This window comes from Pelodiscus sinensis, chromosome 25 (genome assembly GCF_049634645.1).
Source record: "Pelodiscus sinensis isolate JC-2024 chromosome 25, ASM4963464v1, whole genome shotgun sequence".
NCBI classification, from domain to species: domain Eukaryota; kingdom Metazoa; phylum Chordata; order Testudines; family Trionychidae; genus Pelodiscus; species Pelodiscus sinensis.
In genome coordinates this window covers 2,598,148-2,614,317 of record NC_134735.1, presented here as the reverse complement: position 1 = coordinate 2,614,317, position 16,170 = coordinate 2,598,148, and the positions used below count along the sequence as shown (strand labels likewise).

The 16,170-nt window shown below is 58.2% G+C and overlaps 1 protein-coding gene across 3 annotated transcripts; it reads right to left on the bottom strand.

The window, feature by feature from the left end:
* Window positions 1-1,491: 1,491 nt before the first annotated feature.
* HEYL (hes related family bHLH transcription factor with YRPW motif like) lies at window positions 1,492-15,771 on the bottom strand. Of its 3 annotated transcripts, XM_075908571.1 has the most exons (6): window positions 15,146-15,771; window positions 14,672-14,752; window positions 11,184-11,250; window positions 9,861-9,944; window positions 7,400-7,481; window positions 1,492-3,911 (listed from the first exon to the last, which is right to left on the bottom strand). In XM_075908571.1, the coding sequence occupies exons 2-6, from the start codon at window positions 14,749-14,751 to the stop codon at window positions 3,235-3,237; spliced, it is 990 nt and encodes a 329-aa protein (XP_075764686.1). In that variant the 5' UTR covers window position 14,752; window positions 15,146-15,771; the 3' UTR covers window positions 1,492-3,234. The 3 variants fall into 3 exon arrangements, with proteins under 3 accessions (XP_075764686.1, XP_075764685.1, XP_075764684.1); XM_075908570.1 differs by lacking the exon at window positions 15,146-15,771 and having other exon boundaries at window positions 14,672-14,805; XM_075908569.1 differs by lacking the exons at window positions 14,672-14,752; window positions 15,146-15,771 and having other exon boundaries at window positions 11,184-12,149.
* Window positions 15,772-16,170: the final 399 nt, after the last annotated feature.

Sequence of the window (16,170 nt, the reverse complement as noted above, 5' to 3'; positions counted from 1 at the left end):
CAACCTGCCTCCTGGGAACTTCCCTGAACGGGAATATTTCACCCCCACTGACTTGCCCTCACTCATTTCCTGAGGCGGCCCAAGAACAGGGTGTTTGTGTGTCTGAGGAACACAACAAGTCCATGTGACCCGGCTCCATCTCACACACGTGCATGTCGGATACGCAGCTGTGGGAATGCTGCCACTGAGCCCCCAGCACATCCACAACTGGCCACTTGCTTGCCCTCGGGGCAGGGAGCATCTGTTCCATGAGAAAGACACGACTCGCTGTTCCCCCTTTCGTTCCTTTCCGGGCTGAAATTCACCCCTCTTCCCTGGCACAGCACCGCTCACGTTGATTTGGGTAGAGGATGTGCAGCTGGACCAATGCCAGCATCTGCAGACAGCCAAGGAAATAAAAGGAATTTTAGGGGTTTACTGTACACGGTTAACCAATGAGCCTGTGCTCACTGCTTAACCCTCAGGTTATACTCAGCCCCTTCCCCCCGCTGCTGCCTCTGTGTTAGAGGCAGCAGCATGGGGGGGGAGTCAGTGTGTGCAGGGAGCCAGCTTAAAAGCATCAGCTCCCATGCCTGTCCCCTCCCACACTGCTGCCCCCCACAGAGGCAGCAGCATGGGGCTGCAGGAGGGAGTCGCTACACGAACTGGTTCCTGTCTTCCCCCTTCCCCCCCCCCCCCCCATGCAAACATGTAATGGCTGAAAACGTCAGCAGTTTCACGTGTACAAAAATCACGCATTTTAACATCCCTCCTGCCATCTCGTCTGTATGTGATAGACCCCCCCCCCACACTTCTCGTGTTGCTATGAGAAATAATAATGCTAAGAGAGGTGCACAATGGGCAGTAGGGAGCCTCTGGCTAGGGTGACCCGATGTCTTGGTGGGGAGCAACAGTTCTAGTCTATCAACCCCTTCGGAGGTAGCAGGTCCTGGTTTCGATAGGCTCCATGGGCATCTGGTCCCCAGATCACATCAACTGCCCTCCCTGTGCTTCTGTTTTGAGTAAACAGCACTTCCGACACCCCTTCTAGCTGCTTCTGAGCACCCTCTTACTACTGCCATGACTGCAGCATATTTATCTCTTGTATAGAGCTTTTCATCTGTCCTGGTTAGAGAGAGGGAAACTGAGGTAAAGGGAAGTGACTTGCCAAAGGTCATATAGCAGGCCAGTGGCAGAGCTGGGAACAGACCTCATGCCTAGTGAGGCCAAGTTCACTCCCCTAGCCACCGGGCCACACTGCCTCAAGCCCAGTGCAGCTAAGAAGTGTTAAAACAGGAGCCGAGCCTGAGAATGCCAACGCGCCGTTCCTCACCGCCCTGGAGAAGTAGGGACTGAGGGGAGAGTCAGCAGTACGGGGCCAGCGGAGGACAAAGCAGCCTCCTCCTTGGCAGTTATATAGGAACACAAAGCTTTCAGGAGACAAGCAGACAGGGGCTGATCCAGCCCGTCGAGAGAAAGTGACAATAAAGAGAGCAGAGCCTGGCACGGGAGAACAGTCTAGAAAATTTAATGAAAGGCCTGGGAGTCAACGAAAGCAAAGGAGAAGCTTGGGGTGACTGAGGATTCCTGCCACTCCTCCCTTTCTGGTAAAGGCTTTTCATGTGGGGGAGGGAGGGCTGATGGCTGAAGAGAGGAGGAGAGGCACAACCTCTCCTCCGCAGGTCCCACGCTGGAAACCTGCTCCCTGGCCTGTAATGCCCCACTGGGGGAGCAAGGTCTGGCTCCCTCGCAGACATCTGAATTCTCCGCGTTGGGAACCCCCCACAGCAGCCTGCAAAGCAATTGTGCAGAGTGGAGTCTGATCCTCCCCCCGAAAACATCCTCTAACTGCATCAGTCCAAGCACGGCATCACGCAAACGTTCCCAGGAACCAAGTCCAGCAGCGACACTGGGGAGACCCCGCTTCCGGGGACAGGCCCCGGGGAGGGAAAACGAGGACTGCACGTAGCATTGAGGGCTGACGTGCCGAAGTGCTGGGCTGGGTCACCTCCGTGCAGCAGGAACAGGGTAGCGCAGGATGCCAGGTCAGAGGGAGACCGGGAGCGGTTACATTTTCATGAGCTTCTCTACTTGTAGCGAGCCACAGAAGGGGGCGGGCCCGTGGCAAGGAACCTCCCCACGTGTCCACAGCAATCCCGAGGGGAGCTGGGTTCGGACAGTTTGTATGGGCACGGCGGGCGGCCTCTGTTGCTCTCTCGCCTGTCTCCCTTTACCTCGGCCACCTCACGCAACCTGTGGGAGTGGGGGAGGGAACAGCTTTCACTGGACCAACTGAGGCCCACCGCATTGTTCTTCTGGGCTGCTGGCCACTGACCGGTAGCTCAGCGCCAGCCGGAAAGTGCGTCTCACTCAGCAGCGCAAGGAAAGAGATTCCCTCCCCCACCTGGTCTCTCCTAGCCTGGGACCTACACCAACGCTGTTGCGGAAGGCCCCCGGCTTTTCCTTGGCATGGTGATCAGGGCACCGCCCCGACCTTGTTCTTGGGCATCGACAGCTCCCTGGTTGCCCTGGTGGGGAGAAGGGGAGTGGGGAAGGGACCCAGGTCTGCCCCCTACTCCAGGTCCCAACCCTTTAGCGTCTGACTCTCTGTCCCCTTTGGCAGGGTTTTTCTCCGCTGGGGCGGGGTTTCCCTTCCGACAACAGTACTCCTCCAAACTACCCTCAACTTTGCTTCCCGCCTCCTGTCTGACTGAACCAGGGGGCGGTTCTTAGGTCTCTGGCCAGGCCTTAATTGGCTCCAGGTGCTCTAATTAACCTGTTGGAGCCTCTCCTCAGTGGGCATGGAATAAGGCCTTCGTCAACCTGGGGATTAGTAGGTACCTCCCATCCCTCCCTCTCCTGCTGCCTCACAGTGGTCACAACAGCAGGGCCTGCAAGTGGGGGGAGGCGGCACTGCTCCGGAGCTCGGTCTCAAATCCCCGCCAGAGCTGGTTTGCATTTCCAAACGGCAACGCTCAGCTCCCACCGGAGTGAAAGCGGATCCGGATCTGCCCCTCCCCCCTCGCCGTTGGTGGAGATGCGCCAGGGACACGTACGTTCGGTTCCACATAAAAGTCTGCAAGGCTGAAATGGAACAGGGAGACACGTGATGGGCAGGGAGAGAGGACGATGCGAGGACAGGACGGGGGAGAAGACGAGCGGGGAAGAAGACGCATCCAGAGCAGGAAAGAAGCTGTTCATCTGACCAGGCTTTCTGAGCCGTGGCTGTTGCTGATTTGTGTCTCCAGGAGGGGATCAGAAAGCCCCAATTTCAGTAGTCCAGGAGCGGCAGCGTCGGGGAGTCCCGCTCCTGGCGCCTGGTCCCTGGGGAGAAGCACTCGCAGCGGCAGGCGTGGTGTACGCAGGCGGGAGGGGAACTCCGGCAGAGGTGGAGCTGAGCAGGAACGTGGCCACCTGGCTGCTCTTGGATGCTGCATCTCTCAAGGCCCCGCGTGGCGACGGCAGGCTGGACCTGGCCCCTGGGGCGGCTGATGTCACCGTGGGTCTCGCTTTCCGGGACGAGGAGGCCACCCTGCTGGACAGGACGTTTCGGCGGGCTGGCACGTTGGCACTAGGAATTCGGCGAGTGGGAGCTCTTCTCATGCTGGTGCTTGGATAGGCCAAGGGGGAAGCCGCCAAGACAGCTAGACCAGGGACAGCCTCCCTCCGGGGGATCAGTACTTGAGCGGCGGGTGCCGTGGAAGCGGGGAGGAACGACCAAGGCCACATGTGAAAGGGCAGCAGGGAAGAGGCCAGAGGCGAAGGTTCCATCTCAGCGACGTAATGATTCAGGTGGGAGAGGAGACGTAGCCGGACGGGATCCGCGCCGGTTTGTCCCTCAAGGACGCCGAGGTATCGGACAACTTCAGTGAGGCATTCACGGAAACCGAGACTCCTGTAATCCACAGCCAGGGCCCGGGCATCTAAGAACCCTGTGAGAAAAAGACGCACATGGCATCATGTCCCCCAAGAGCACAGGCCTCTGATTCGACGACACATTTGAACGGAATTGTGTATTTAACCCGAGGAATTTACTGCCCATGAGATTATTGAAGAAGTCACCAAGAAAGCTTTGAAAAAATAAACTGATGTTTACAGGAATAAGAGCAGCATCTGAAATTACTCTGACTAGGATAAAACGATCAGGGTCATCAATGCTTTTGGTTCGGGGCATAAGCTGATCGCTAGCTCGGGTCAGGAAGAAACTTCCTTTGGAATCTGTCACTGGCCACGGCTGGAGCCAATATTCTGGACTAGCTGGGTCTCCTCTGGTGTGGCCATTCCAACACAGGCGTGGAAGATCTCGTGGTCTTATAGGACAGCAGGTTGGGTGGTTTCGACGTCTCACAAGACAGCGTAATGGCCTCTCCCTGGCTGTGTCTAGACTGGCAAGTTTTTCTGCAAAAGCAACTGCTTTTGCGGAAAAACTTGCCAGCTGTCTACACTGGCCGCTTGAATTTCTGCAAGAACACTGATGATCTCATGTAAGGAATCAGTGCTTCTTGTGGAAATACTATGCTGCTCCAGTTCGGGCAAAAGTCCTTTTCCGCAAAAGCTTTTGCGCAAAAGGGCCAGTGTAGACAGCTCAGATTTGTTTTGCGCAAAAAAGCCCCAATTACGAAAATGGTGATCAGGGCTTTTTTGCACAAAAGCGCATCTAGATTGGCCACGGATGCTTTTGCACAAAAGTGCTTTTGCGGAAAAGCGTCTGTGCCAATCTAGACGCTCTTTTCCGCAAATGCTTTTAACAGAAAACTTTTCCGTTAAAAGCAATTGCAGAAAATCATGCCAGTCTAGACGTAGCCCCTGTGTTTAGGGGCAACTCTTTGACTCTGTTATTCATAGTGGATTTAAACAGATATCCAACTGAAGGATAACGAGTAGTCCTGTGGCACCTTAGGGTACATCTACATAGCAACACTATTTTGAAATAACCAGCGTTATTTCGAAATAACCGTCTGCAGGCAGTTATTTTGAAATCCTGTCAAGCCGGAGGACTTCTTACTCCAACTCCTGTAACCCTCAGGCTATGTCTAGACTTCAAGCCTCTTTGAAAAGAGGCTTTTTCGAAAGTATCTTTCGAAAAAGGGCATCTAGACTACAACCAGTACTTTCAAAAAAGCAAGTTGCTTTTTCGAAAGAGAGCACCCAGGCAATCTGGATTCTCTCTTTCAAAAAAGGACAGTTTGCATTACATAGCACCTTTTTTCGAAAGAGCACTTTCGAAAAAAGGCGTTACTCCTCGTAAAACAAGGTTTTCCGCGGTCAAAAAAACTGCTGCGTTCTTTCGATTTACTTTCGAAAGAACGCGGCTGCAGTCTAGACGCAGGTAAAGATTTTTCGAAAAAAGGCCACTTTTTTCAAAAAATCCCGGTAGTCTACACATACCCTTGTTGTACAAAGAGTAAGGGAAGTTGGAAGACGAGTGCTCTATTTCGAAATAAGCCACACCATTGACGTAGCTCAATTTGCATAGCTTATTTTGAGTGAAGCCCTGCTGTGAAGATGCATTCTTAGAGACGAACAAAAATAGCAGTCCTACGAACAAAAAAGATATCGAGTGTCGTGAGCTTTCCTGGGCACAACCCACTTCCTCAGATGAGCTTGAGGTTAGAGTCAGAGTTAGCTCCTCTGAGGAAGTGGGTTGTGCCCATAAAAGCTCACGACACTCAATATCGTTTTTGTTTGTAGGACTGCTGGTCGTTTTTAAAGCTGCAGACAAACACAGCAACGACTGAAGGATCTGAGACAATCTCAATCCAAGACTATTGGCTCTCAGGGGCTCAAAGCCTGGGATCGTGGAGACGATCTAGGAGACAAAATAAAACTACCGATTGTTCCTTAGGTCTATTTTCTTCCTGGGCTTCCGGAGAGGGGGGGGGAGAACTCAAGCAGCTTGGAGAAAGCACCGGACCACTTCACATTTTGGGGACACTGTCAACAACAGGTTGCGGCGCTGTCGCGTTGCCAAGCGGAGTATTTCCACAATGTTCCTTTAGCAAAATGCAACTCTGCTAAACTCCACAGTCTCCTCTGCCCAGTGTGACAGAACCGTGTTTTAACTGAGGCAGAGGGCTACTGTGCTGAATTTGGGATCCCCGCCAGAGCCGCCGGGCTGGGGGAGACTAGGACTTTTGCTGTTGTGGAGAACGTGCAACCCGTCGTGTCTTACAAACGGTTCGTTGGGGGAGAGGGGTGCTGTTTCTATGCAGTCACTAACCAGATTCCAGACAGTGCCAGGAAACATATCCCAGTTGGATGCGGAGGAGGCAGACTTGTTTTTGGACGTGTGTGAGCATGACTCAGTGTGTCGCTTGGCCTGGGCCTGTGTGGAGCTGTCTCTGCTCTGGGAGTTGGCAGCTTTTGCTGTGGTTGCCTAGGACAGACCAGATGCCATACTTCCGTCTGCCAAGGCCCAAATGTGAGACCCTCATCAGGAGCGCAAATAGTAGCACAGGAAGTGGAAAGTCTCCTCGGGAGAGAGCCACTTCCTTCCAGGAGCAAACACAAATATTTTCTGTAAGCTCAGTACGAACGATTTCTGGAGCACACAGCGGATAGGAACAGCGGGACGCTGCTTTCAGAGTCCAGGGTGAATCTTCCTCCCCTCAGAAGAAATCCTGTGCCCCTGGGGCTAGGGATGCTAAATGGCATTTAATCAGCTAATTGACAAGTCGATTAGCTGATTGGGGGGGGACTGCAGAGCTGCAGGGGGGTTAGCTATCTGGAGCTGACCCTGCTGCGGTTCTGCCTTCTAAATGCATTAAGAACCACTAGACTCTTAACACGTTTAAAAGGCTGAAGAGCAGGAGGGGGACCAGACATGAGCCGGGAATCAGCTGATTCCCGACTTGTGCCTGGTCCCCCACTACACCTCTGCCTCCCTACTCCCTTGCGGAGGTGGTCCGGGGGGGGGGGACCAGTTATTAAGATGGCTTCCCCCGGCACCAGCTCCCCTTGCTTGCTGCCTCCCTCTGATAGAGGCAGCAAGGCAAGGAAGTGACTAGTCAACTATCTGATAAGCTTATGTATTCTAGTCACTTACATCCAGAGCTGGCAACCAGGCTACCGCCCGAGGACCCCCGTTGTAGAGGGCACCGTGCGGGGCTGCCGGGCTGGGCAGGAGTGGCACTGCGCATGCGCCGGGCGCTCAGGGGCGGGGCCACGAATGCGCCATGCGCTCAGGGGCGGGGCCACGCATGCGCTGGGCATCTGGGGGTGGGAGGGGCGCTGCATGCTTGGGGGCGGAGCCACATATGTATCACTCTCTCGGGGGCGGCGCCGCGCTCCCAGGGCGCACGAATGGCTCGGGCGGGCCCTGCTCACATCCCTACCTGGGGGTCAGGGAGAGTTTTTGCCACTGCTTTCGAGACAGCCAGGGTCTCACCCCCAGACACACGTTTACAGAAGCCGGTCTCACCTGTTCCTCCAGTGGCGTGAAGCATTTTTAAATGGTCCACTGTCATTTGCAGGATCTCTGCCTTTTCCAGCTTGGAGGAGCCCTGTGTATTCAAAGCAGGGATGGACAACAGAGAAAGAGAGACGATCAAACCACCATTTAAAAATCCAGGATTCCAGCTCCTGGAGGGAGCCGTCTTCAAGGGGGCTGGAACTTCCCTGAAGGTCAGAAAGGGCCAAATGAACAGATTTGGGGTTTGGATTCGGACTCATCTTGAATCAAGCAGGAAGGAAAACGGATCTCCCCTCAAAAGGTGCTGGGAAGCAAAGTGAAAATCTCTATTTCCCTTCATCCCTGCTGCTGAAAAACGTCTTTTAGGGCACGTCTAGACTACATGCCTCTGTCACCAGAGGCATGTAGATTAGGCTACCAGGCATAGGAAAATGAAGCGGCAATTTAAATAATCGCCGCTTCATTTAAATTTACATGGCTGCCGCGCTGAGCCAATCAGCTGTTTGTCGGCTCAGTGCGGTAGTCTGGACGCACAGGTGTCGACATCAAAGGCATTTGTCGACCTCCCAGGTAAACCTGATCCCAGGAGGCATACCTGGGAGGTCAACAAATGCCTTTGATGTCAACCCCTGGGCATCCAGACTACCGCGCTGAGCCGAGAAACAGCTGATCGGCTCAGCATGGCAGCCATGTAAATTTAAATGAAGCGGTGATTATTTAAATTGCCGCTTCATTTTCCTATGCCTGGTAGCCTAATCTACATGCCTCTGGTGACAGAAGCACGTAGTCTAGACGTACCCTTAGACTGATTCTACCCGCCATACGATTTCCTGGAGAATGTATTACTGTCCTATTTTACCATCAGCACATCCTCTACAGTGGTGATCATTTAGACCACTGGTTTTCAAAGGACGGGTCGCAGCCCAGCACTGGGGGGTGGCATGTCGGTCGCTGGGTCTTGTTGCTTCAGAGGGATCAGGTGACCAGTGGGGGGGGGGGGGGGCGCTAAGGCAGCGCCCTGCCTGTCCTGCACCACAGACTATGCTGCATCCCAGAAGCGGCCGGCACAGGCCTGGCTCCCAGGTGGGGGGGGGGGGGGGGGAGCGCGCACAGGGCACTGCACACGGCCCCTGCCCAGAGCACTAGCTCTGCACTCCCATGGGCTGGGAACCTGCTGCCGGCTGCTTCTGAGGGCAGCCTGGTCTGTGGTGCCAGCAGAGGCAGGAAGCTGCCTGAGCCCCCCACTGCACCACTGCACGGGAGCAGTTCGAGGTAAGTCCCCGCTGTCCCAGCCCCCCCCCCCCCCCCAAGACCTCAGAGCTCTCACCCTCAGCCCCGCCCCGGGGCACACACTCCGCTCATTCTGTTGGGTCACAGCATCAACAATTTTCTTCAACTGGGTCATGAGAAAAAAAGTTTGAACCCCCCTGCGCTAGGGCATTTATGGGGTTTTCAACCCTGAAGCACCCTAAAAGGCTCGACAGCCGAGTTAGCAATTACCCATCAGTGAAATGCAGTCACCTCTGGGGTGGAACGCAGCAGGCATGCTGCACCACTGCCATTCCAGAACCCCTTTGAGCGGGGCCAGCGAAGACTACTGTCTCCAAACGGAGCTGCAGAGGGAATTCAGGAAAACAGAACGCGTGACCTCCGCTACAATCTGAGCACGGCTCCTGGGTTTAACACTCAGGGGAGTGTTTGGGACCTTTTAATACACAGGTGTTGACACAGGACAAAAGAAAGCAATGATCACATGTACTGGAAGGAGGGGGACTTAGATTTCAGGAAATCTTTTCACAGTGAACGGCAAGGCCTTGTTTTTCAACCTCATTCAAAAAGACAGCACCTGCTCGGGCATTGACCCCCCTGAGAAGAGAACGTCACTAAGTCACCAGCATCTCTTGCTCCAGCACCAGCTGTAGGGGCGCCTCGCGAGCTCCCCTCCACGCTCTGACGGAGCCAAACCCTGCTCAGCTAAGGAGCGCGCATGAAACGAACGCTGTAAAGCGGCTGTCAATGCAAGATGCCGGGCTGCCTGGAGATAAGTCACTCAGCTGATGCCACCCATGTTTAGTCATAAGCACCAGGGGCATGGGTGGTGGGCAAACATTGGGCTAGGGGAGGCGAGACCACAGTCCCGCCCCTTCTGCCCAAGGCCCCGCCCCTCATGGGAGCCAAGCACACCCCCACCCCACCACAGTGGCAAGCCTTCCGCCCAGCCTCAGAGCACATGACATCCCCAGCCTCCACCTGGCTGGGGAGCTGTGCTGAAGCAGTATGCTTTCTGGGGTGGTGGAGAGTGGGCGGGGCCATGCCTGAACTTCCCCCGCCCACTCTCCGCCCCCCAGAAAGTCCCCCGCCCGCCTGGCCCCTTTCCCTGCCTCCTGTACCCACAGCCCATGACCCGGAGGCCTTGCTGAAAACGAGACGCCCCTGGACAGAAGGGCCACGTCTGCTACTCTGCACCTACCTGCTTCTCCAAGGCCGTGGGGACTAACCGGCGCAGCTCGGACAGGCTGCTGTTAATACGGTCGCGCCGCCGCTTCTCGATGATCTACAAAGGAATTCCATGCGGAGGAGCGTGGCCGGGCCCCGTGTGCCGCCACCACGGTCACACTCCCTCCTCCCGCCGAGCGATCTGACATTCCCCTGCAAGCGCTCGTTAATGGAGCCCCCGAGCAGATCGCCTCCCATTGCTAATAGCCCCTTTAACGGCAACACTTTCAGAGAGGCCCCTTTAAGCACATGAAATAAATCGGTGCTACTGACGGGGAAACTGAGGCATGGGGGGGGTTCGACTGACTTGCCCAACAGCATTTGGGGTGGGATCCCGACCCCTCTAGGCAGCATAGAAGGGCAAGGGCCGCGTTGCCACGCCCAAGTGGCCACCAAGGACCATCCCCCACTGGAGGCAGGGCACAGGACGGCGCTGGGCTGCCTCCAGAGGACCCTGTCCCGAGCCAGTGCTGTGGTCCATGCCCAGGGAGGGTGCTGTGACTCAGGCCACTGAAGCTGTCTAAGCTCTGCCTGGGCCGTCTCCAGCCCTGGAACAGCCCACGGCTGGCGTGACAGAGTTGGAAACAGCAGCCGGGAAACTTGGATCCTCCCATTCAGAGCCATCTCTAGGGGGGGCGCAGCACCTAGAGCCACCCTCCTGCCGCAGGCCCTGCACTGCATCTGCCCCGCCCCTTCCCCAGCCCCGCCCTGCTCTGCTCCTGCTCCGCCCCCTTGTCCCCTCCCCCGAGCAACATGGGCTGGGGTTTGCGGGGGGAGCTGGGCCTGGCGCAGGGCGGCAGCAGGGATCAGCCCCCCTCCTGCACTCCCGGTGGCGGCGGGAGCCTGCTCCGCTCCACCCCGCCACCCTCCCAGCCCGCTGCGCTCCGCCTCACCACGGTGGCGGGAAGCAGAGCGCCCCGGGGCCGGGAGAGAGCGGAGTGGTGGAACAGAGCAGGCTGCCGGGTCGCTCCGGCTCCCGCCGCCGCAGTGAGTGGGGGAGGGTCGACCCGCTGCCACCCTGCACCAGCCCCAGTAATCCCAGGGCACCGCCAATGGGACTGTTGAGGGGCCCCCAAAATGCGGGGCCTGAACCGTCTTACAGCCTCTACTCTTGCACTGCCTGTCTCCTGGGCTAGGGAACATCCTCCCAATGAGCCAGAGGGGCTAGGCGGCATGTTTCTTTGCTTACCCAGGGCCGAACGGTCAAAACCCTACAGCACCCACATGTCCTCACTCGCTGCCTGCCACGGACGGGCGCCACGGGACTGGTAGACTTGGTAGCATACGTGAAACTCACCCCTCGCCGCTTCTTCCTGGCTTGGAGCTGGGACGTGGTGGTGGGAGAAACAGGTCTTGACACGGGGCTGTGCAGGAAATAAAAAGGGGGTGGGGCTAGTTGTTTCACATGCTCTTTGTAACCCCACCCACGTGGCACCCACTCGCCCGTGCCCCCGGGAAGCCGGGCGTTTGTGCAGCCGCTCAGGAGAGATTCCCATGCTGCCCCGCTGATGAGCGGGATGCCCACGGCTAGGCTTTTGGCTCTACGGGTGGTGCACATTCGCACATGCCTCGGTGCAATGTAAAAAAATGCATTCTGCACAGGGATGGAAGTGCGTCGAGGGAACATTGCTCCCCGCATGGGATGGAACGACGTCTTGATCTTTTTAAGCGCTGTCTAAACAGTAAGAGCTAGGACCACCACATGTGACAGGCAGCTTCCTCTAAGCCTAACGTGAAGCAAGCTCAGAGTCTGGCTGGGCCACGGAAACAGGAAGTGCCTGGAATTCGATTGTTTTCCAGAACATGGAACGGGAGGGGGCTGAGAGGTGGGACAGTTGTGCTCCGTAATGACCACTAGGGGGCAGTGATACTGCAGCGACCAAAAGGGGGGGCCATGCTAGAGAGTGGCCAGCTGGGCCGAGCTCTCGATATTGCTGGTCACCAGCCCAGGTAAGATGCCCCCTGTCTCCAGGCCCCTCCCCCTGGCTCTCGGCCACCAGGCTGCCCGGTCCCTCCCCACCCCCGTGAGGAGCTGCTGGGCAGCCCAGTGCCAGCCTCCTCCCCACAGCAAGGAGCCACTGGGGGGTGGGGAAGCCCAGCCCCAGCCCCTCCCTCCAGCAAGGAGCCATCAGGGAGGCAGCCCTGCCCCAGGCTCCTCTCCCATGTGAGAAGCAACCAGGGCAGCAGAACCCCTGCCCCTCGGGATGAGCTGCTGTCACAGCAGCCGCCCCACTGCCACGGACGACCCCAGTAAACCTCCCCCCGCCTCCCAGCCCCCATCTTGAGACCCTGCCCTGAATCCTGCATCCCCTCCCCGAGCACCCCCCACACCTCCCACCTCAGCCCTCCCACACCCACAGCTCCCTGCCCTGACTCCTGCCCCCCGACACCTCCTAGCCCCCTGCCCTGACTCCTGCCCCCCGACACCTCCCAGCCCCCTGCCCTGACTCCTGCCCCCCGACACCCACAGCCCCCTGCCCTGACTCCAGCCCCCCCGACACCTCCCAGCCCCCTGCCCTGACTCCTGCCCCCCGACACCTCCCAGCCCCCTGCCCTGTCTCCTGCCCCCGACACCTCCCAGCCCCCTGCCCTGACTCCTGCCCCCCCGACACCTCCCAGCCCCACCCTGACTCCTGCACCCCCACATCCACAGCCCCACCCTGACTCCTGCACCCCCCACACCCACAGCCCTCTGCCCTGAAGGACCCAAGCAAGGCCAGGAAAATCTTCCAGTTGATTAATGCAATGGCTGTCGGCCAAAGGCGACTGGCCATGGAGGTGATGACCCCCCACTGTGACTAGCAATGTTTCATGACAAACCCTTCCCTAGAGCCATCTCTCGTCCCCGTATCTATTGCCTTTCCACGCCTGTTGCATTTGGTTTCTCAGTGTGTGTTTATTGTGTTTGCGTGTGTGCATGGGGTGAGGGTGTACACAAGGGAGTGTGTGTGTGTGCACACAGCAGGGAGTACTTACTATTATTTGTGCTAGTGCATTGTGTGTGCATATATGCTATGGGGTGTGATTTGGGGGGTCGTATGGGTGTGTTGTGACCGGATTGAATAGAACTCACTCACAGTCAGCTTGAATACAATGAAACTCCACTTGTAGGAAAGTAGAAAGCCCCACATTGTTTGAATGAATTGCAGTTGGCAAACTGCAATTCCGGACCCGGGGCTGAGAGATCTGGCGGATTTCAAAAAGGTTCCTTCCGTGTGACTGGTACATAGGAAGAATTTAAGGCCAATTGGTCTCCGTCTCTGGAGAGTTAGGACTGATCATGTTTCTCGTGCTCTGGCTGTGTCATTTGTAGGGTTGTTCTGGTGGCCACTTCATAAAGAAAAATAAGCACTTCCACATCATGCCAACTTTCAGCTGAGGATATCCGCCCTTTACAAACATTAATACATTTAGCTTCCCAACACTGGCAGCTAATCCCCAAAGTCACACAGCCAGTCACCAATGGAGCTGGAAAGCAAATCCAGAACTCCTGACTTACTGTCCAGATATACGCCAAGCCCTGAACAGCACTCCCTACTTGGGAGGTGTTTCTCTTTGCTTGTTACATTTCTTACATTAGTAGCTTACTTCTGAGCTTGTAAATTCTTCATGAAGTTCTAGATGGGGTCCCGACACAATGGGGTCCCGACACAGCACCCCAGCATAATAAATCATCACAACAACATTCTGGTTTACATCTGGCTTGGGAAATAAATATTTGTAGTTGCCACTGAGATCTAACCTCTCTCTACAGCTGTTCACGGACATAAACGATTGAGAGGAAGCCCCTACATACTGTTACCTCCATCAGGGTGTTGGGAGATGCCACGCGGGGGTGTGCTGTGTGGCTCTGTGCTGTGTTGTACGAGCGTGTGTGTTGGGAGAGTGCATTCTATACAGACGGACACTCGCACTAGCCTGGGGGGGGGGGGGGGACAGCTACCTCTTGGGGCACTCGGGGCTGCAGCGAAGGTTGGATGCATTATCCCTTTCCCTTCACTGTGCTGGGAAGGGGGAGCCAGCTGTAAAACCCTTCGTGTGGCATTTCCACCAGGGCTAGCGGTTAATATCCCGGTGCTGGGCGCTGGGGCGAGCGCCTCTCCCTGGCTTTCCAGCTGGGAGGATTCACCCTTGTCACTAGCCCGTCACAGCCCCAGGGCGCTTCCCAGACAGGGACTGATTCAGCCTCCGCCCGGCCTTGCAGAGACCCCAGCGCTACAAGTGGGAGGCAGAGCTGAGACGGGGAGGCTCCCTGCTCTGGAGCTGCTGGAAGGGCCCAGAGGGCCAGGCCCCGAACCCCAGCTCCCCAGGGCCCGGGTGCTGGAACGAGGCGGGTGGGGAAGGGCAGGAGGGCCTGCTGCACCCCCCGTCTTGAAGCGGTTTCCATCACACGCAGGGTTTACAGCTTGTTCCAAAGGCTCCCGGCACCCCCACTATGTAACCGTGGCCTGGGGTGCAAACCAGCGCTAGAGCCGTTCCTGGAGCCTGTCTCCATCCAGGGCAATTAGCCCCCCGGCCTGTTTGGGGGAAGCTGGAAAGGGACCACAGGGAGGGATCACTCAGCTCCCGTGGGGCGCCTGGGGCTGGCCCCGATCCGGATCCTGGGCTGGAGGGACCTTTGCTCTGACCCAGTGTGGCCCTTCTTACGGGAACTTTCTAAATAGCGGGGGTGCTGCAAGGCGGCCTCCTCAGTCCGGGTTAACCTCCCCCGAACTCCGGCACTTGTACAAAGCGTGCCAGCTGCCCCCCCATGCCATGGGCTGCCCAGCCAGGGGGCCCCCCTACCTGTATTCCTCCTCCTGGCCCACGTCGATGGGCCCCTCCGACTCGGAGCCCGACGAGCGCGCCTCACATCGGCTCTTCATCCTGAGGCAGCGGGGGCAAACCGTCTCTCCCGCACCCTCCTGGAGCGTGGGGGGGCTGCCCCGCGTGTGGGGGGGGTCTCTGAGATAGTGGGCTGCCTTGCGTGTGGGGAGCTCTCCGAGATGGGGGGCTGCCCCACACGTGGGGGGGGGGGTTCTGAGGTTGGGAGCTGCCCCGCGCGTGGGGGGCTCTCCGAGGTGGGGGGCTGCCCCGTGCGTGGGGGGGGTCTGAGGTTGGGAGCTGCCCCGCGCGTGGGGGGCTCTCCGAGGTGGGGGGCTGCCCCGTGCGTGGGGGGGGGTCTGAGGTTGGGAGCTGCCCCGCGCGTGGGGGGCTCTCCGAGATGTGGGGGCTGCCCCGCGCGTGGGGGGGCTCGGGGGGAGTTAGGAGCTGTCCTACCCTGGCCAGGCGCGGGGCGCTGAGTCCCGAGTCCCGGCTCCCTGTGCGGCGCTGGGAAGCCAAGAGGCACCCGCCTGCCCCGCGCCGGGCTGGGCTGGGAAGGGGAAATCGCCTCCTCCGCCCTCCGGCCCCGCTCCGGATTCCCACTCCCCGCCCCGCCCCCGTGTGAACCGTCTGGGCGCCCCCTCCCCTCGCCCCCCGGCGCGCCGCGGTGATTGGTCCCCGCCGCGCTGCAAAGGGACCAGTGACCTCACTGGCAACCGGAGCCCGTGGGAAAGCGCCGGGCTGGGAAAGCCGAGCCCGGCCCCGCACGCCCAGCCCGCGGCTCCCAATGGGAACCGGCCTCGCCCGGGCGCTGGGCTGGGGGAGGCGGGCCCGGCCCGGCTGGAGCTCTCAGCCCGGCTCGGACCCTAAGGCCGGGTCAGACCAAAGGTCCAGCTAGTCCCGTCTCATGGTGCCCCCAGCCAGGTGCCCGGGGGATGAACAGAGCAGCCCCCCGCGGCCCCCGCCGCTCAGGTGTCCCGGAGGCTGAGAAACGCCTGAGCCCCTCCAGCCGCTCTCCTTGTGGCCCTGGGGCCCGGCCGTGCGCCCAGGGCGCTTCTGCGCGGCTCAGGAGAGCTTGGCACGGCGCCCCGCGGGGGCTGTCTGTTTCTGCGGGTGGTGCGCACGTGCGCACAGCGAAATGTGGGCTGCACGTGGGTGGAAGAGATTAGAGGGAAGTTGGCCCAGGCCCTCGGCAGTTCTCGGTTCCTAATTTCCATTGCAACCAGCGGACGTTAAGAGCCCAAGGACACTCCCTCCGGAGGAGAAATCACAGAGCCCCGTGATCAATGGCTTGTTTCTTCTCCTCTTGGCCCCCGCACCTGCACTCTGCCCCTGCGTCTGCACGTGGGGGCCTGCTCTAACCGCCGAGCCATTTCCAAGCAGCTGCTTCTACAGTACAGAAACCACATCACTCATTTCTCCCATTTATTCCTGCAAATGGGGCCTTTCCTCTGGAATTACCCCTCCTACCTTCTAGTTCA